The sequence below is a fragment of the Drosophila sulfurigaster genome, chromosome 3, assembly GCF_023558435.1.
Source record: "Drosophila sulfurigaster albostrigata strain 15112-1811.04 chromosome 3, ASM2355843v2, whole genome shotgun sequence".
Classification (NCBI taxonomy): domain Eukaryota; kingdom Metazoa; phylum Arthropoda; class Insecta; order Diptera; family Drosophilidae; genus Drosophila; species Drosophila sulfurigaster.
The window spans coordinates 782,334-802,141 of NC_084883.1; the positions used below are offsets into that span (position 1 = coordinate 782,334).

The 19,808-nt window shown below is 35.5% G+C and overlaps 3 protein-coding genes, 1 long non-coding RNA gene and 3 other non-coding genes across 11 annotated transcripts; 5 read left to right on the plus strand and 2 right to left on the minus strand.

Moving 5' to 3' along the window:
- Positions 1-50: 50 nt before the first annotated feature.
- LOC133845444 (uncharacterized) lies at positions 51-1,059 on the plus strand. Its single transcript, XR_009894771.1, has 2 exons — positions 51-401; positions 947-1,059. It is a non-coding gene; the product is annotated as an uncharacterized LOC133845444 (long non-coding RNA).
- On the plus strand, positions 68-286 carry LOC133846616 (small nucleolar RNA U3). Its single transcript, XR_009894957.1, has one exon. It is a non-coding gene; the product is annotated as a small nucleolar RNA U3 (small nucleolar RNA).
- On the minus strand, positions 660-5,979 carry LOC133845441 (uncharacterized). Of its 4 annotated transcripts, none has more exons than XM_062279901.1 (7): positions 5,823-5,979; positions 5,443-5,532; positions 5,349-5,381; positions 5,246-5,278; positions 1,157-1,299; positions 928-1,081; positions 661-860 (listed from the first exon to the last, which is right to left on the minus strand). In XM_062279901.1, the coding sequence occupies exons 2-7, from the start codon at positions 5,516-5,518 to the stop codon at positions 721-723; spliced, it is 579 nt and encodes a 192-aa protein (XP_062135885.1). In that variant the 5' UTR covers positions 5,519-5,532; positions 5,823-5,979; the 3' UTR covers positions 661-720. The 4 variants fall into 4 exon arrangements, with proteins under 4 accessions (XP_062135887.1, XP_062135885.1, XP_062135886.1 ...); XM_062279902.1 differs by lacking the exons at positions 5,246-5,278; positions 5,349-5,381; positions 5,443-5,532 and adding exons at positions 1,370-1,402; positions 1,467-1,499; positions 1,561-1,650 and having other exon boundaries at positions 663-860; positions 5,823-5,959; XM_062279900.1 differs by lacking the exons at positions 5,246-5,278; positions 5,349-5,381; positions 5,443-5,532; positions 5,823-5,979 and adding exons at positions 1,370-1,402; positions 1,467-1,499; positions 1,561-1,650; positions 1,981-2,106 and having other exon boundaries at positions 663-860.
- Positions 5,980-6,406: 427 nt separating this feature from the next.
- LOC133845440 (cuticle protein 16.5) lies at positions 6,407-19,703 on the plus strand. The gene is made up of 4 exons (XM_062279899.1): positions 6,407-6,739; positions 18,186-18,472; positions 18,540-18,953; positions 19,080-19,703. Exons 2-4 carry the CDS (start codon positions 18,386-18,388, stop codon positions 19,290-19,292), a joined length of 714 nt encoding a protein of 237 aa, XP_062135883.1. The 5' UTR covers positions 6,407-6,739; positions 18,186-18,385; the 3' UTR covers positions 19,293-19,703.
- On the plus strand, positions 6,410-6,628 carry LOC133846618 (small nucleolar RNA U3). The gene has a single exon (XR_009894959.1). It is a non-coding gene; the product is annotated as a small nucleolar RNA U3 (small nucleolar RNA).
- LOC133845442 (uncharacterized) lies at positions 6,963-9,524 on the minus strand. 2 transcript variants are annotated; one of them, XM_062279905.1, is made up of 6 exons: positions 9,351-9,524; positions 9,249-9,288; positions 9,028-9,098; positions 8,925-8,957; positions 7,166-7,304; positions 6,963-7,082 (listed from the first exon to the last, which is right to left on the minus strand). In XM_062279905.1, the coding sequence occupies exons 2-6, from the start codon at positions 9,263-9,265 to the stop codon at positions 7,067-7,069; spliced, it is 276 nt and encodes a 91-aa protein (XP_062135889.1). In that variant the 5' UTR covers positions 9,266-9,288; positions 9,351-9,524; the 3' UTR covers positions 6,963-7,066. The 2 variants fall into 2 exon arrangements, with proteins under 2 accessions (XP_062135889.1, XP_062135888.1); XM_062279904.1 differs by having other exon boundaries at positions 6,964-7,082; positions 9,249-9,521.
- LOC133846617 (small nucleolar RNA U3) lies at positions 9,866-10,084 on the plus strand. Its single transcript, XR_009894958.1, has one exon. It is a non-coding gene; the product is annotated as a small nucleolar RNA U3 (small nucleolar RNA).
- Positions 19,704-19,808: the final 105 nt, after the last annotated feature.

The window sequence follows — 19,808 nt, forward strand, 5'->3', positions numbered from 1 at the left end:
TCTTAGAATTCCCAAACGGTTCAGGTGCATGTTCTATGGGGAACTTTTGAATGAGCAGCGAAAATTTAAGACTATACTTCACAGGATCATTTCTGTAGTCAGTCTTCACTTACTTTCACACTAACTGAAAGCCTCTTACACCCGCGTTGATGAGATACATCGTTTTATTCGGCAGCGTGAGGATTTGTGTGATGCTCTTTTGCGATGTTACTTCGGTTACATCGTACTGTGAGTATTGCGCTTCGATGATCGCTCGGTAACACGAATAGAACGAATTCTGAGTGGTGTACCATTTTTAAATTAATACATTTGGAAACGAAAGGAAAAAAGGATCAGCATATTAAGAGAAATCTTTAAAAAAAAAATATCGATTATTTTTTTTCAACTAAATTAAGGTTGCTGTAAGTTTGGGTCTTTTTAGGCCCAATAAAAAATAATTAGTCCTGAAAATTTTGGGGGAAAAAATGTTTCCTGAAAATTGTAGAAGTTATTTAATGATTTTATATAAAAAACGGCTGCTACAGTGGGTTTTTAGCCGGGCGGGTTTGGTCAACAATTTGTCATATTTTGTACTGTATTTTGAATGTAATAATAATACAGGCCTTCGGCATATTTTTAATCAATTTGTAACTTTCTTGCTTGAATGTTTAACTGCGTAATTTGAAATTATTTTTCTTGGCCATTATTGAAATTTTTTAAACACATAGTTTAATTGCCAGATTAATTTTTTATTGACGCTTTTGCTTTTTTTAGATTTTGTCGCGAGTTCGATTTATGCGCACGATTTTTGATCCTTGCAAATGCAGTGCGCATATTACTCTGGTAATCACTAAAATTTCGATCGATTGTAGTCGTAGCCTCTGAAAATATACATATTTACAGAAAATTTATTTAAATACTTAAATGTAATTAATAATTCATACTTACCATACATTACTTTATTTAGGTGAATGTATTTATCGAACGGCTTCATTTTGGCGGTTCCGCGAAAATTAATTTGTAAAGCAAGATCTCGAGATACAATCTTTTCAAGATTTATGACGACTCCTTCCGGCATTAGTTTTCCCTCGAAAATAGGTAACTGAATTCAAAAATATATCATTGCCATCTACGTATTTGATATTAAGTATACGATAATAAATAAATTTTTGCATACATAGGCTGCTGGTGACACGGCAATTTTCTCGTCTATTTCTGCCAATTCTTCTTCGGTTTTAAAAGGAAAATTGCATTTTAGTTGCTTTATTTTTTTTTTATCTTTCAAAGCTTCAATATGACGATTTGTCAGGTTCAGACTGCCTAAAAATAAGGATATTTAAACAAAATATAAATATTGTAAATTTCATTTAGTTAACTCGACTCGACTTACGGTGCAACTCCTTAAATTGATTATTCATTGTATCTAGACAGTGTGAAAAATATTAATATATGTGTTTATAAAATATGTTAGAAACAAGCAATCTTACTTTGCATTTCAACCATACGCTTTACCAGTTCATCTAGGAGTAGGTAGGGAAAATATAGTTACAAATTTATGCGCATTGTGTGGACATTGCTTACTTTGCATATCCAATATTGAGCTCTCCACAGCCATAGAGCAATCATGATTGTCGTCGTCCTCGTCGAAAATATCCATTTTCTATGAGATATCTAAAATGATCATAAACGAAGAATTGACAAACTTTAAATACAGAAATATAATCGCAGATATGTACATTTATGTAGAAGGAAATGAAAAATTACTAAGGAATTTAATTGAAGTTAAGTTTAAGAAAATACGGAAAATCAGTGTATCTCGAAATTGCTAAAACCCGTATTGTAATTTTTTTAGTTCTTATATTATAATCGGGTGCCGATTTTTGGTAATTATTCACATATAAACAAACATTCACAATGCAGAGACAGTATCATATGCAGGTAAATTTAAACAATATATACAATGAAATGTACATATGTATAATCCATACTATGGGTATTTACCTTTATTATTACAAACTATGAGAAACTTAATCTTACACGCTCAAACAAATTATCTCAACTCACACCTTCTTGGTGCATATTTTTATAAAGAATCTGCACGTAAACAGACACGCTCATAAAAACAGCGTTGCCAGACCTCGAAAAGCGACACTTCACGGTACAATTTTAGCACTAAAATCAAAATACAAAAATACCAAACAATTTCATTATTTGCTTTTAATTTAAATTCAAATAAAAATAATTTAATTGAATGAATAAAAAGAGGTTGATTGTGTTGCGTATGTTGTTTTTTTTTAATTTATAAACCACATCGCAATCACATTATTGTCATTAATAAATTAGTACACTTCATAATTACGAGAAAACTTTATTATATTATTTTAATGTCTTCTAATTTAATTAAATTTAAATTTGAAGAATGGGTTAATGCGATTATATAAAACAATGCCAACTATACCGGCTGTCCATATAAAAATAATACTGACACGGATATAACGAATTCTGAGTGGTGTACCATTTTAGGAATATAAGTAACGACATATTAAGAAAAATCTTAAAAAAAAAATATCGAGTATTTTTTTCAACTAAATTTGAATAAAGGTTTCAATTTGCTGTAAGTTAGTTTGGGTCTTTTTAGGCCCAATAAATCTAAATCGTTGTAATATTTGATGAATGCTGAGTTAAATTGAAGGTGAAATTTTGAACCGAAGGCTCTGAAAAGTCGGTTGATTTTTACTCATCACAGTGTTTTTTTTTTTCAGTGAGTTGAATTGAATAAAAATGTTCGCGTATGAGTAAATAAAAAAAATACTGAGTTTTGCAATTATCTGGGTATCCCCTTTAACTTTTTTTTTTTTCTAAAGCATTGCCTAAAATTAAATTACGCATTTTCGAAGCCATTTAAAGTATTGGGGCTGTCCTACTTCGGACTTTAGGGAATTAATCACAACTAATACATCAGAAAGTAATCTGATTGGGTTCCATTTCGTTTTTGTAAACGTTGGTTTCTTGCAATTTGACACATAAAACACAACTTGTGAATTACACAAGGTAAATAGTGACAAAAAAAATTTCAATTTATATACCGATATTAGCTCAAATCCAAAAATATTTAAGAAGTATTGGTATGAATGTAAAAGCAAAAACCAAGTACAGTAGATTCCGGTTACAACGACTTTCAAGGGACCGACCATTTTACGTCGTTATAACCGGAGGACGCACTAACCGGAAGGAGCAAAAAAAAAAAATTTGTTTTTTATGTTTATTTTATGGTTGCCACTTCGTAATAGGCTTCTAAAATAAAACAAATTAATTTTTAAATAAAAAAAAGTTTTTTGAGACATTTTGCGGGTGTAATGCACAAGTGGTCGAGCTTAAACTAAATGACCTCTTCATTGCGCATTTTGTGCATTTTGCGCATTAACTCACATTTGGCGAAATTACGCATTCAAAATGCAGAAAAAACTAGAAATATAACGGAATAGGCTATGTGGTCTGCACACGCACGCTGTAAACATTTGTGTGACGTCAGCATTGCACTTCGACTTTCTCTCTCTAACAGCAGCGTTGCTAAGGCGACGGCTAAGACTGACAGAGAGTAGTGAGAGTCTAAGAGCTTCGTGTCGCTGATACGCACACAAGCAAGGGCGCCGATCACTGATAAATACATATGTACATTTCTAATTACGCCGTTTGATGCTTAAATTTGTTGGCAATTTTACGCTGAATTTTTTTTTTTTTTTCGTCGCTATATCCGGTTGAATTCTGAAAAATTTCGTCGGTATAAGCGGTTAGTCGTTAAAAGCAGAGACGTTGTAAGCGGAGGCGCTTTAATATAAGTTTGTATGGGGACCAACGAAGCCATCGAGTTTTCGTCGTAATAACCGGTCGGACGCTATAAGCAGAGTCGTTATAACCGGATTCTACTGTATTTATATTTATAGATAATATTCGACTATGACTGATGATGACTTATCATCATTTCATCAGTGATGAGAATGAGATATACATAGGTAGTCGATAGATAGGATAGTCAACAAAGTGTGCTCAATTACCCGTGTTTAATAAAACCAATACAGTGCAATATTATCCAAACAAATAATATAATATATTGGAAAATAGATTAATAACTTATTTTTATAACCGCTACAAGACATAGCCATGTCCGTCTGTCTGTCTGCCGAATGAGCACCTAGATATCATAGACTGAGAGAAAGAGCTATAATTTTTCGACTGCTTGTTATTTTTGCAGATCGACTTTGTTTTAGATGTTTGCCACGAATACCAAACGTAATTTGAAAAGTTAGCCACGATTTTCCCCAAATAAATACAATCAACTACAATGTTTATTAATCCTGAAAATTTTGGAGAAAAATGTTTCCTGAAAATTGTAGAAGTTATTTAAGAAATGATTTAATACTTTTTAGCGGGATTGGTCAACAATCTATCATCATATTTTGTACTGTATGGTGTATTTTGAATGTAATAATAATAATATAGCCCTTCGGCATCTTTTTAGTTACTTGTATATCTCTACACTAGCTTTCTTAATGATATTTCTTGGCCATTATTAAAATATTTTAAACACATAGTTTAATTGTCAGATTCATTTTTTATTGACGCTTTTGCCTTTTTTAGATTTTGTCTTTTAATCGAATTCGATTTATACGCACGACTTTTGATCTTTGCAAATGCAGTGCGCATGTTTCTCTGGTAATCAATGAAATTTCGATCGATTGTAGTCGTAGCCTCTGAAAATATACATATTTACAGAAAATTTATTTTAATAGTTAAATATAATTAATTCATATTAATTCATACTTACCATACATTACTTTATTTAGGTGAATGTATTTATCGAACGGCTTCATTTTGGCGGTTCCGCGAAAATTAATTTGTAAAGCAAGATCTCGAGATACAATCTTTTCAAGGTTTATGACGACTCCTTCCGGCATTAGTTTTCCCTCGAAAATAGGTAACTGAATTCAAAAATATATCATTGCCATCTACGTATCTGATATTAAGTATACGATAATAAATAAATTTTTGCATACATAGGCTGCTGGTGACACGGCAATTTTCTCGTCTATTTCTGCCAATTCTTCTTCGGTTTTAAAAGGAAAATTGCATTTTAGCTCCTTTGTTTTTTTTTATCGTTCAAAGCTTCAATATGACGATTTGCCAGGTTCAGACTGCCTAAAAATAAGGATATTTAAACAAAATATAAATATTGTAAATTTCATTTAGTTAACTCGACTCTACTTACGGTGCAACTCCTTAAATTGATTATTCATTGTATCTAGACAGTATGAAAAATATTAATATACATGTATGTGTTTATAAAATATGTTAGAAACAAGCAATCTTACTTTGCATTTCAACCATACGCTTTGCCAGTTTATCTAGGAGTAGGTAGGGAAAATATAGTTACAAATTTATGCGCATTGTGTGGACATTGCTTACTTTGCATATCCAATATTGAGCTCTCCACAGCCATAGAGCAATCATGGTTGTCGTCGTCCTCATCGAAAATATCCATTTTCTATGAGATATCTAAAATGATCATAAACGAAGAATTGACAAACTTTAAATACAGAAATATAATCGCAGATATGTAAATTTATGTAGAAGGAAATGAAAAATTACCAAGGAATTTAATTGAAGTTAAATTAGTGTCTCTCGAAACTGCTAAAAACCGTATTCTTATTTGTTTAGTTGGTAATTATTTGGTAATTATTCACATGTAAACAAACATTCACAACGCAGAGATAGCATCATATGCAGGTCAATTTAAACAATATATACTATGAAATGTACATATTATCCATACTATGGGTATTTACCTTTATTATTACTAACTATGAGAAACTTAATTCGAAACGAATTCTCTCAACTCACAACTTTTTGGTGCATATTTTTATAAAGAAAATGCACGTAAACAGACACACTCATAAAAACAGCGTTGCCAGACCTCGAAAAGCGACACTTCACGGTACAATTTTAGCACTAAAATCAAAATACAAAAATACCAAACAATTTCATTATTTGCTTTTAATTTAAATTCAAATAAAAATAATTTAATTGAATGAATCAAAATAAGCTGATTGTTTTGCGTATGTTGATTTTTTAAATTTATAAACCGCATCGCAATCACGTTTTCGTTATTAATAAATTTGTACATTTCATCATTACGTGGGACCTTTATTATATTATTTTAATTCCTTTAAATTTAATTAAATTGTAATTTGAAAGAATGGGTTAATGTGAAACAATGAATGTTAAATTGCCAAGTATACCGGCTGTCCATATAAAAATAATACTGGCTTTTGTCAAGCAATATTTAAATAGTTTTTGCGATTGATTTTCTAAAATTCCCAAGTGGTTTAGGTGCGTTCTCCATGAGCAAAATTTGAATAGGTAACGAAAACTTAAGACTATACTTCACAGGATCATTTCTGTAGTCGGTCTTCACTTACTTTCACACTAACTGAAAGCCTCTTACACCCGCGTTGATGAGATACATCGTTATATTCGGCAGCGTGAGGATTTGTGTGATGCTCTTTTGCGATGTTACTTCGGTTACATCGTACTGTGAGTATTGCGCTTCGATGATCGCTCGGTAACACGGATATAACGAATTCTGAGTGGTGTATCATTTTAATTAAATACATTTGAAATATAGAGCACGAAAATTCTTAGGTGGAGGAGAATCATGATATAAATTGTACGAATTAGTCCCCTCGGTAACAATAAAGTGCGAGTGAGACGAGTACGCCTAGTCAGTGCGAGAGAAACGAAAATGAAGTGCTTTACGGTTTCCTAAAAAAAAGATTCAGCAAAAACGTGCGTCCATTGAAATTAGCCAGCCTATTCTGTAATTCTATTTTTAAAGCTAATGTTGTTTTAATACACAGCGTAGCCTTTTGATTCAATAAATTTCAGGTATTTATTGTATTTTTAGTATTTTTTTTTTTTTATATATAGGAATTAATTTAATGTGCAATGGATAATTGTGGCTTGGCATGAATGTAATTTATCCAGTTGTTCCGCCGGCATTTTAAAGAACAGATCGCAATTCGATTTTTTTTTAGTTGCTGACGCCCCTGAATGTGTCTATTTATTTTATTATTATTATTTTAAGTTAAACCCAATACACAAAAATATCTAATAAATTATTTGTGCTCACCATACAATATACTTATCAAATGCCTTCTTCGTACCACTTCCGGCAAAATTTATTTTCATAAGAAGGTCTCTAGTCATGATTCTCTCTATATTTTTTTGGTCATGCCTTCCAGCACTAGAATCCTCTGAAAAACCGGCAGCTGAAATTGAAAATATAATTTTTGTGATAACAATTGTTTTATATATAAATCAAATAATTTCCTACATAATTGCCTGGCGATTCTGCAATTTTCATATCTATATTACGTAAATCCTCCTCGGTTCGTAGAGGAAAGACTTTTCTTAGCTCCACAACATTTTTTACGAGGGTGGGCTGATAAATAGTCGGCCTAAAAAAGGAAAAAATTTTTAAAAATTCGTAAATATTTTATTCGATTAGTGTTTTCTATCAGCCGATTACTGTGAAAGTTTCATGCGGTTTTATCAACACTGGTAATTTTGGCGGGACTTTTAGCGCATTCACTTTTGCATTGTCGTCAACATGAATAAAATCGAGTATCGTGCTGTCATAAGATTTCTGTTTTTAAAAGAGAAATCCAACGACGATATTAAAAATGAGTTAGACAAAGTTTATAAGGATTTAGCTCCATCGTTTTCAACTATAAAATATTGGACTGATGAATTTAAACGCGGGCGGACAAGCATTTTTGACGATGATCGCCCGGGTCGTCCCAGAGAGGTGACAACACCAGAAATTGTGGATAAAGTCCATGGAATGATATTGGATGATCGCCGAATCAAGCTGCGAGAGATTGCAAATGCTCTAAACATTTCTCGGGAACACGTTGGAAACATCTTACGCGAATTTTACACATGAGTAAGCTTTCGTCAAGATGGGTGCCGCGATTGCTCACAATGGAAAATAAGCGCAACCGCTTGCACATTGCGAAGGAGAGTTTGGCATTGCTTAACGCAAACAAACACGAATTTTTTCGTCGTTTTGTGACTGTTGACGAAACCTGGATTCATCACCATACACCAGAGAGTAAGGAACAGTCAAAGCAATGGATTTCTACTGGAGAAACGGCACCGAAAAAGGCAAAGATCGGTTTGTCGGCCAACAAGGTGATGGCAACGGTTTTCTGGGATGCCCGAGGTGTAATTCATGTGGATTATCTGGAAAAAGGCAGAACAATTACGGGAGAATACTATTCTAATCTCTTGGGACGATTTGATTCGGAGCTGAAGAAAAAAAGGCCGCACATGGCGAAGAAAAAAGTTTTGTTTCACCAGGACAATGCTCCCGCTCACAAGAGCGTTGTCGCCATGTCGAAATTGTGTGAATTGCACTACGAAATTCTACCCCATCCACCCTATTCTCCAGATTTAGCACCCTGTGACTATTATTTATTTCCAAACTTAAAAAAATGGCTTGGGGGTAAGAGATTTCATTTAAATGAACAGGTAATCTGTGAAACAAACGCCTATTTTGAGGACCTGGACAAATCCTATTTTATGGAAGGTATTGGGAAACTGGAGGATCGGTGGTCCAAGTGCATACGTCTAAAAGGAGATTATGTTGAGAATTAAAAAAGCAAAATTTAAAAAAAACGTATTTTCTTTGTAAGGCCAACTATTTATCAGCCCACCCTCGTACATCGATTAACGATGTTATCTGTTCAGTTGCTTTATTAATAGTACCTAAATAACAGGGAATGAAACCACTTTTTGTTTTGATAATTGGTCCTAACATGCATGACTTACTTTGCAGATCTTTTAATTTTTAAAAATAATCACAATATGATAGTGATGAAACTTACTTTCCATTTCATTCATTCGTTTTTCCAATTCATCTGGAAGTGTAAAAGCAATTTGATAACATTTACATTGTAGAATATTTTGTTATAGTCAATCAATACTTACACCGACAACACTCGTTCTCATCATCAATCGAAGGGTTCAATTTTAAAGGGATCCATTGTAAAAGTAATTTACTTGAAAAAATGAAGCAAACAAAAAAATCTATTAAGAAACTGCTACAAACCAACACTAAGAACTGAGGGAAATCAAATGATGTTTGCAAATTTAAAACGAAATATTATTGTTAAAGATAATGTAATTTTCCTACAAATTATATACACTACCCATTAACTATTTTCATGGAGGCACCGACAGCTGCTCTGTCTAAAACAATTTTCATACATCAATATTCTGATTAGAATATTTTTCGTTTACGTTATACATACATATATATTATATTTGTTTATGAATGCTAAATGATTACATCTTCTTCACACAACACTTAATAAACAAAATTGGAAATAAACAAAGTAAGTACATTAAGTGAGAGTTGCCGGACTTTGTCGATGTTTAAGTAAGCTATCAGCTGGCAAACTCGCGGTAACCGAAAAAGTTGGCATCCCTAACCGTTAACAGCTGTTTATCATCTTCATACAATTGTTTATTCGAGTGGGCACCTCTCGAAAATAAAAATTAATTAGAATCTTTTTGCTTATTGCTATAATGATTTTCGCCAAAAGTATCTTATTTTTCAAAAGATATCAAATTTGTAGTTGTAATTATTTAAATTGAAAAATAGTTTAATTTCTATTTTGTTCTGTTTTATTTGTTTATTACTGACTGATAATACATTATTCTACGGTATAGTGACGTCAACAGCCCGTTTTGCGTTGGTCTTAGAATTCCCAAACAGTTCAGGTGCATGTTCTATGGGGAACTTTTGAATGAGAAACGAAAATTTAAGACTATACTTCACAGGATCATTTCTGTAGTCAGTCTTCACTTACTTTCACACTAACTGAAAGCCTCTTACACCCGCGTTGATGAGATACATCGTTTTATTCGGCAGCGTGAGGATTTGTGTGATGCTCTTTTGCGATGTTACTTCGGTTACATCGTACTGTGAGTATTGCGCTTCGATGATCGCTCGGTAACACGAATAGAACGAATTCTGAGTGGTGTACCATTTTAATTAAATACATATGAAATATAGTGCATGAAAATGCAGATGTAGTATTACAAAAAGTAATCAGTCCTCTCGGTAAAAGGCTTGTCCAATAAAATAAGTGCGAGTGAAACGAGTCCACCTAGTGAGTGCGATTTTTGTAGTTTTTGATTAACCCCTTAAAAATGTTTGCATAGGGTTTAATTGTTCCTATTATATTAAAAAGAGTTAAGTGTTTTTTATAATTTAATTTTTAATAGTTTAGAATTTCACAGTAAGTGTGCCCGTTACCAGTGTTGCCAATTCTTCTGCTCATAAAATAGCTAAAGTAACATATGAAAAACGCTAGAAACCGCCAGACAATTAGGATGATAGCCAAAATATAAAGCTACGTTAGTAAAACAATATTTTTATTAATTTGATTTTTTTTATTAAGTATTTTTGATTAGTAAATTTCGTCAATCATGCCCTATTCTGGTGCAGTTTGTTCTGTGCAATTTGTTCCCGCACAACAGTCCCAAATGGTCAATGGGGCTGACCAATGAATGCGTCGCAATATATGGACATATGTATGTATAAAGACAATGCCGCCTCTTGCTGGCAGGTTTTTTCAGAGACAGTCAGAACCATGATACAATAACACAAGGTAGTCTCGTCGGCAAAAGCTATCCGTTATCTATACCATACATAAGTGCGAGTGAAACGACTGCGCCTAGTGAGTGCGAAAGAATCGACAGTAGAGCTTTGTAATTAACCCTTAAATGGCGCATATGGTTTAATTGTTCCACTGTATTAAAAAGAGTTGAAATGTTTTTATAATTTAATTTTTTACAGTTTAGAAATTGATAGTAATCGTTATTTTTGTTTTTGATTACTAATTATTTTGTTCAGGTTTTTAATTCTATCATAAAGTTCAAATATATATATAATATAATTGCAATCTGACATTTTTTGCCTTGCGCAAGGGTTAATATTTAGAGAAAAGATCGTCCGCATACAACCTTTCCCTTCAACAAGCACGAGCGCACTGAGCGATAACGGCTCGAAGCCGAACGAAAAGGCACACGACGAGACTACCTTGTGTTATTGTATCATGGTCAGAACAAACGTTATTTTGTTCGTCTGTGAAAACGCAGATGACGAAGACTTATGGTTGTTTGTCTTGGTATGTGCGTGCAATCCACAAAGTTTCGTATTAATGGTGCATTTGCAATATTTACAAAAGCATTTTGGATCATCGGCTGCATCTAGAGGCAACCAATTCTTAAAGAAGGGGTCTTGCAACTGAGCATGACGCGGTTTTTGTTTATAAATCTTGGGCATTTTAACTGCCCCACACGATCGTTTTGGAAATTGTGAAATACCCAGATGGTCATGTATATACATAGAGTATAAAACTAGTAAAAACTATAAATCGATAAAAATGCAAAGATCTTTTGGCATATCGATGTTTTTTACCATTGCAATGCAAAATTACTGCAAGGTCTTAAAGTGTGGCATAGTAAAACATAAAAATACACAAAGGTACCAGATGTTCTTAAAAAACTAAAGTTCCATCAGTTGTGTTTTGCAAATAGCTATAATTCCCGCTAGCCGCTAATTTTCAATTTATCCCGCATTTTGCTTTTGAAAACCGTCAGATCTATCGGGGAAATATATTGTGATTCCTGGATGCGATCAGATATTATTTTATTTTTTATTATTTTGGTATATTTTGAGAAAAACCGCAATATTTTGCTTTTATTCAAAATGGGTAGCGGGTACCTCTTACTTGTTTTAATTACATAGCGTCCTATATACTCAATGGCATCCTCCGTCAACTCATCTAGCTCATCAGTATCAGCTGGTATGCGTTTATCAGATTAAAAATCCTCAAACTCGTTCTACATTGTGTCATCACTTTGATTTGATTGCGATCTTAGTTCATCCAAGCATCGATTGTTTGACAACATTACAGTATTCTTAGCTAAATAAAAATATAGATTATGAATTAAAATAAATACAAAGAATAAGAAGTGAAGGGCATAAAATGAGAAAGCTGAAACACAGAGCTAAACATTTAAATGTTAGTATTATTAAGTTAATTTATTTGTATTATTATTTTATTTTATCATACCTGTAATATACTTTCTTAATCTATACTTAAACTGGAGTGGTGTCGGGTGGTCATATTGTCCACCTTTCAAACCAAAGAAATTTTCAACGATGTCTTAGTTGAGACGACTTGTTAAGATATAATTAATATCTGATAAATATCCATATCTATACGTCAAGGGATGCATAATTAAATAAAATGCCTTTTTGGAAGGGCAGTTTATGGGTTTTGTCAACTATATTTTTGCGCATGAGTTCGACATTCTAGCCAAAATTCCTCTTTGGATATCGATATCTTTTCCATAAGGCTTAGTGGTGTTGCCGATGTTTGCTGGCCATGCAACGAGTGCGCTTGATGGCAGAGGACTATATATAAGTATGCATCTGTAAACAGTATGCCACCACAATATGTTATCATTTGTATTGTCGTTTTTTTTTAGTTGTTGGCTGCATGATGGATCCCAATGAGAGCAGCACTCGAGGTCCAAGTAAAGCGTTGCCGGACGCGAATACCGCAGTCGGCCGGTCGCAGTCATCCTGGGAGAAAGCCGGCATGGCGCCAAAAAGCGTATGGGGCAAGTTCGATGGAAACAGGTGTTTCCGTGTATTGGCTGATGACGACTCCCAGCGGCGAACTGCAAAACCGCTACCCATGCGCCACATCCAAGCCCTGCCGCTGCTGCTCGTCGAGGTCAATGCTGCCGATGTATAGTGCTGGCTGTGCAGAAAGTGCACATGGATATCAGCGGTTTTGCATGCGTTATTTATATCCTTACCCAACGCATAACATCTTGTAATAACGCTGGCGGTTGTATTAGAAAATAGTTGTGTGGCCAATTTTACCTTTTGTTTCGCGAGTGGTCCAGCGTTAATGTGATTATCAGTAATCTTAAATAATATAGATATATCTGACTTTGAGCAGTGGCTAATTGTCTGCTGGACTGTCGTCTTAGTCCATGTTTTTTCCGTTGATCACTAGCCCGGAGCCGACATAATGGTTACGAACCAACTTTATTAGATGTGGTTTATCCGAGAAAACGAATATTTTTTAATGTCCAGCAGCTGGATGGCTAAACCACGTCTTTGCTAAAAAAAATTTGAATTTCTCTTCAGTATTGTTTTTTATATGCAACTAACTCCCCCATATGCCAAGCTCTGCCCACAATCTTTAATTTCCAGGGCCAGAATCACAAACAATAGCCACTACAGGATATCCTCGTTTGTAAAGTTTGGTTACAATTCAATGTAAAGACTGCGCGTTCATTCGAGTATTAAAATCGAAGAATACTGGCTGATTCCATGTTTTTTAAGGCCTCGAACTACGGAGAGTTGTACATAGCTCGTATACAACATCTGCTGTGCTGTCATATTCGAAAGCTTAAGCCACCTTTATTTCATCAAAGAACAAAACGCATAGCTTATCGACTTCTGCATTGTCTTCATTTTCTATAAGGTCTATCACAACATCAAGGGTATCTGTATTAATTTTAACTTCTGGTGTCCGACTTGGCAAAGGGAATCCTTTTCTATATAGATGGTTGTATGCAAACAAATAGCAAAAGACATGTCTGTTGCGTTAAATAAGGCCCTCTTTCCTCCATTCTTTAACATGTTAATTTGGGTTTCGGTAAAAATTTTGCCAAGAGATTTTTCAAGTTTCTTATATTCTTCAAGTTGCTGGCGCAAATAATTAATATCCTTCTCCAATATATGAATTAATTTTCGATGGTTCTCGTTCTCCAAAACTAGTGCACGATCTATATCTTTGTCCCTATATTTTAAATAATTAAGTTTTAGCATATACTTATTTATTTTAACACAGTAAACTAAGTCTGTTTGCGTGCCTGACTCCGAGTAGCCTAAATTTAACATTTTTGGGTCCGGCTCCGTCTCTTTGTGAAGCATCATTAATTAGTCGTCTTCTTTAGAAAATATTTCCCTTTTTTGGTGCCGACTTCCATTGCGAAGAATCAAAATGTGTTTCGCAAAGCTTGGACTTTTCAGCAAGTTTGCAGTCAAGGCATAAATTGCGATGTCATTATTATTTCTTCACAAAAAAATCGTCCACTCACAACCTTTCACTTCAACAAGCACGAGCGCACTGAACGTTAACGGACTAAAATCAAACAAATAGGCTCGCGACGGGACTACCTTGTATAATTGTATTACGGGTGGAATCACTATATTGTTTCGGGTTGTTTCTTCTGATAGATTTTACTTTTCAGGTCTTTTAAGTTACTGGCATTTCGGAGAACTATTACGGATTTTCATTTCATTACTTTTTACTGTATTAGTATTCAATATATCGCTTAGTTTGGCCAGTATAATGGTTAAAGTTGTCCACTGTATGAGCGCCTAAATGTATGGAAATTGATTTTAGTGCCTCAAAATAAAAAGTGTTGCATACTATTATGCGCAAGACATAAATGAAGACGTAAGAGGCTTGAATAAGATTATTATATTCCACTTTCTAAACATATCCAAAAGTGACCAAGCCATAAAACAATTCATTTTTATTATTTTATTGCAATACATATATATAACTGATAAGAGTTTGTTTGTTTGCTTCCCGCATTAACTAATCGGCAGTATTAACCCACTTACTAGCTTGAATAACACGACAAGAGCATTGAAACATAATGGAAATTTCTGGTTCAGTTTTGGGTTGCCAAATGCAAACAACTGTTGGTGATGTCGTGTCTTTGGCAACACTTTGACTTTGACGCGTTTTTCATTTCTTGGCCAGCTGCAACTGAAAACGCAACCATTTGACAGTCAACAGCAGCTCCATTTCATTGATTCATTCAATGAAACGTCATAAATGCCACACGGATTTCGTTTAGCTAATATACCCTGTTATGAAGTGCTGAATTTTGTCTGATTGACTTAAATGCTGAGTAATGGACTATTAATTAGTAATAATGGATATTGGATTTATAAAACCAAGTAATAATATATCATTTTAGATAATTATCTATCTAACAAACAGATTAAATATAAAAACTGAATATCGCCATTTTATTACAATTTCAATGTTTTTAATTTAAAGATTGTTTTTGTAACACCTTAAACAATTACCTTTTTTTAGTATAATTTCATTAGGGTCAAAAAAAAACTATTGGAGCATCCAGGATATCGCGCTGTGCAGCAACGCTTTTTTGCGATTTTTGGATGTCAACAACTCGTAGTTTAAATTTACGATCGGTGTTTGTTTAATCAGGTAAACGAACGTTGTGAGCTGGTCGCTTCATTCGTTTTGCAAATCAAACGCAGCCCATACAGTGTTAATTAATTGAAAGGCGAACAGCAAAACAAGTAGCAAAGACGAAAATGCGCATACGCAGCGTGGTACACGCACGCTCAATGGTCGCTTGCCCCGACGCTCGATGGAAAATGCGAAGCATTCGCCGTCAAAAAATTCTTCGCATTGGGCAATTGGCAAAGCCAAAAGCGAAAATCAAAGAGCACAACTACAACGACTGCGCCTTGGATTTACTTTTCATGCGATGGTTAATTAGGCGCTGAAGTTGACGACGGCGTTGAGTCAGCGTCGTCTAAATTTAAAGCATTTTGCACTAATTTGGAGCCCGAGCTGCCCGATTGCCAAATGCGTTCGTTTTGGCTGGCTCTAAATAAAGCAACTGGGCTGGGAGGCGCCTCTTATAGTGCGTTCATGTTGAATGGCAATGGGCAATGAGCAATGAGCAATTTGGCATCACAGTTTACAACCCTTCTCTGGCAAAACTGACCACTGATCACTGATTACCGATCACTTTGGCATGCATAAATTAAATGCCAGAGCTCCGGAAAATCGCTTTGCTTAACCACTTTTCGTTAGCAAGTAATTTTCACGCTATCCAACACATCAACTGCAAACTGGGGCAGGCATAAAATCTTTTATTTATAAACTGGCCACTGCCACTCCAAATGGAACACAGTTTGTCGGCACTTGTGCCGGCAGCTTGCAATTGTTATATTGACTTAATATTTGCTAATAGATTTCACATAAATCACATTCTTGTGTCATGATTTATGCGTGATCTGCTAGCCCAGGTGTCGTCTGTCCACATGTCGTTTTCGGCCGCTCGAACATCTGTCTGCCTGTCTAGCTGTCCAGTTCTCTCGTGTTGCGTGCACCACTTGAAAGGTGGCTTCACTCGCAGCTTCAGCATCAGCAAAATAAATGCCACGTCATGCTGCCGCTTTTTGAGCCTAACACATGTGTCAGACTCCGGGTTAGATTTGGCCTCCTTTTCAGTTGCATTAATATTAATCGATGTTTAATTGAGTTAAACGTTGGCCATCGAGCTGATAATTCGATAATTATCGGCGATTATCAGAGTGCGTGTCACGCATTGCGCGCATATCAATCAGCTTTTGTCAGTGCTCATAGGTCGAATTTTAAGGGAGTTTTCGATTCTTGTCTTTTCTTTTGAGTTTTGTTTCCAATTGTTTAGTTTTAAAATACATAATTCGATTTAGAATTAAATGTATAGTGCGTTCCAAATGCTCGTATTGTGATGCACTCGTGTGTATTATTTTGCCAACACACAAGGGTTAAGAGCAGATCGAGAAAATCCCACGAGCAGCTCTAGCTGTCATGATGTATACTCTGTTTTAAGTCATGAGTGTCCGGCGTGGCTGGGTACATTTGTATGTAATGCAGCAATAATAATAATAATAATAATACTAGCAATAACAACAAACAGCAAGCAAGACAACTCTCAATTTTCAGCATTAAACACACGAATTTGGTCAAATGTGGCACGCTGCGGCATTTTGGTCTGGTCAGAGCAGCAGTTAACAGTCACATCCAAACAACCGAAATCTATAAAAGATTGTTGAAAGCAATTTTTTTTCCTTTTTGATTTTATTTTTATTTTTTACGAATTGTGATGATTATGTATTTGGCAACTGCGATATGCAATTTATGCAATTTTCGACAGCGTCAAATTGTTGACGTTTCTCGGCGACGCCACAATCACTGAGCTCAGCTGAGAACGAACAATTAGACTACATTCTCGCCGGGATTCCACACATATTGACAGTACAATATGTAAGCCAATTGGCTGATTAATTAAGCGGTTAACGGAGAAGGTCAGCGAGCAACAAAAAAGCCAGCCGATTTTGGGTAAATGACAAAACATGTAGAATTCTCATTTATTTGCTGCTGCTTTCTAATTGGAAATCCCGAGCGAGTTAGTTTTGCCATTGATTGACCCGACTCCAAATGCATCCAGCCAGCATCAGGCACCAGACAGTCAGGCTGAATCTGAAGCTGACCGCCGCCGCCTTTGACGACAAGTGGTCTGCCTTGCCGAGCTACTGAAGCCGTTGCGTCATCGCCTCATCGGAGAGCAACAACAAGAATCGCAGTTGCACTCGCACAGATCGTTGTCGTCGCACCGTGGAGCTATTCATTTAACACTATCGTGAAATTTGGTTGCTCTTAAATGTAATATGAGATTTCATTTTCAATCTATTTGTTATTAGGTTATCTTTTACATATTCATCTTAAATGAACAGATTTATGCTATATGCGCATATAATAGACAATTTATAAATATACAATCTATAACAGAAACAGCCGAATCCAGCCGAATCCTTAATGTAAATCCTATATTTTACTTATTGACTGCACCAAACTGCGTTAATTTTAAATGAGTAAACTAAAGGTCTTTATGTAAGACATTTTTTTATAATTTTCAACTAAACCTCACTTGATATAAGAAATCTTAAGCTATAAGAAATAACCTAGCACTCTATTATATTCGCTGAGTACATTTTATTATTTATGCTTATTTTAATGAATTTTTATTCCAATATTAAACAGTTGATAGTTCTGAATTGAATTACACTTAAATAAATTAATTAATTCTGAGAATTTCATATTACACAAAGCTAAGATGGTGTGATTGAACTATTCCTTGTTGCACTCTAAACGATTTCGAATTTGCTTTACATTTCAGTAATATACAATTTGCGCCACTGTGCCTAGTTGTTGCCGATGTCTACTTCACAGATACTTCACAAATTGGTGCTGTTGTGGCCCGCTTTGTTGACGCTGAACGTCGAGATCGGAATCGAAATCGAAATCGCTGCCTGGGCATCTAGCTGGTTGTAGTGTCTCCCCTCTAGACAATCTACCGTCCCTGGTCCCATCGTCCACTGTCGTCCAAATCAAGCCGGCTGCGTGGCCCGTTGCACTATAAAAGTAACGCAATGCACGCAATGAATTTACAGTTGCAATTCTCAGTCAACGACGCCAAGACAAATATACGACAAAAAGACTCCAACATGAAACTATTGGTGAGTTGCTTGTGAGGATACTCAATTCGAAATTCGAATCAGCTCAATCTCCTTGCTCCGCATCTAGATTCTGTGCACTTTGTTGGCTGCTGCGAACGCTGCTCCCGGCCTCCTCGACTACGGCTTGGGACACACGGCACCAGCCATTAGCTATGGACATGCTGAGCCAGCCATCAGCTATGCTCATGCTGCACCCGCCATTAGCTATGCCCATGCTGCTCCAGCGGTCACTTATGCGGCAGCTGCGCCAGTCATTAAATCCTATGCGCCTGCCATCAGCTATGCTGCTCCCACAGTCGTCAAATCCTACGCGCCTGCCATCAGCTATGCTGCTCCGGCTCCAGTGATCAAATCCTATGCTCCAGCCATCAGCTATGCCGCTCCCACGGTGCTCAAGTCGTACGCTGCTCCAGTTGCTGTCGCTGCCCCTGTGGTCAAGGCTGTTGCTGCTCCGGCTACCAGCTACTCCCACTTCAGTTCGGTAAGAATTCCTTTTCCTTTTAATTTCTGTGTTATCCCTTACTATGAACTAGAAGAAAGAGCCCGTTTAGTTTTCACTTTATTACTTCTGTCACTAATTATATTTGTCATCGCACACTCTTTGCAGGTTGTTTCCCACGCTACGCCCATCATCAAGTCCTACGCTGCTGCTCCCATTGTCAAGTCCTATGCCGCTCCAGCCATTAGCTACGCTGCTCCAGCTGTCGTCAAGTCGTATGCCGCTCCAGCGATCAGCTATCAGCCAACTCTGCTGAAATCCTATGCTGCAGCACCTGCTCTGTCATTGGGCGGATACGATGATCACTATGGCTACCACTAAGTTTCCTTTAAAACTGAGCTTGAGCTGAGATTAATCGCAAGTGAGAGATAGGCGACAGGAAGTGATAGAGAGTGAGAGCGAAAGCGAAAGCGAAAGCGATGAGGAGAAAGTGAAAGAGAGAGCATGAAATTGACAGCGGCACGTTTTTAAATTATTCCCAAGTTTCGTATATTCTGTATTTATTTAAGTCTCAATCATTGCAAATAAAGAAAATTCAATTTTTCAAAGTCACTTATTGTTGTGAATTGCAAAAGTTTGGCAAATTCATTGAATTGGACACAACAGTCGAAGAAAAGCTTGTTAAAAGCTGTGTGGAAGAGAGAAAGAAACTGAGTTAACGGAATGTTTTAAAAATACCCAACTTTACTTAATTGCTTTTAATTTAAATAATTGCAATTAAATAAAAATTAAATAAACTACTTTCACAAAAATCAACGAAGATCTTTGAACAAAATGTCTCGATGGCCAAAATGTTCGTTACAATGCTAGCTAACTAAAAAACACCAATAATTAAAA

Bases quoted from the DNA above. Each gene is read 5' to 3' on its own strand.
- LOC133845440 (XM_062279899.1), top strand. From the start codon at position 18,386: ATGCACGCAATGAATTTACAGTTGCAATTCTCAGTCAACGACGCCAAG. The intron at 18,473-18,539 runs GTGAGTTGCTTG...CTCCGCATCTAG, and splicing joins ACTCCAACATGAAACTATTG to ATTCTGTGCACTTTGTTGGC. The intron at 18,954-19,079 runs GTAAGAATTCCT...CACTCTTTGCAG, and splicing joins GCTACTCCCACTTCAGTTCG to GTTGTTTCCCACGCTACGCC.
- LOC133845442 (XM_062279904.1), bottom strand. From the start codon at position 9,304: ATGAAAATTGTTTTAGACAGAGCAGCTGTCGGTGCCTCCATGAAAATA. The intron at 9,099-9,248 runs GTAGTGTATATA...CATTTTTTCAAG, and splicing joins TCCATGAAAATAGTTAATGG to TAAATTACTTTTACAATGGA. The intron at 8,958-9,027 runs GTAAGTATTGAT...TTACACTTCCAG, and splicing joins TGAGAACGAGTGTTGTCGGT to ATGAATTGGAAAAACGAATG.
- LOC133845441 (XM_062279903.1), bottom strand. From the start codon at position 5,518: ATGGATATTTTCGATGAGGACGACGACAACCATGATTGCTCTATGGCT. The intron at 1,300-5,245 runs GTAAGTAGAGTC...CCTTATTTTTAG, and splicing joins TCAATTTAAGGAGTTGCACC to GCAGTCTGAACCTGACAAAT. The intron at 861-927 runs GTAAGTATGAAT...GTATATTTTCAG, and splicing joins CCTAAATAAAGTAATGTATG to AGGCTACGACTACAATCGAT.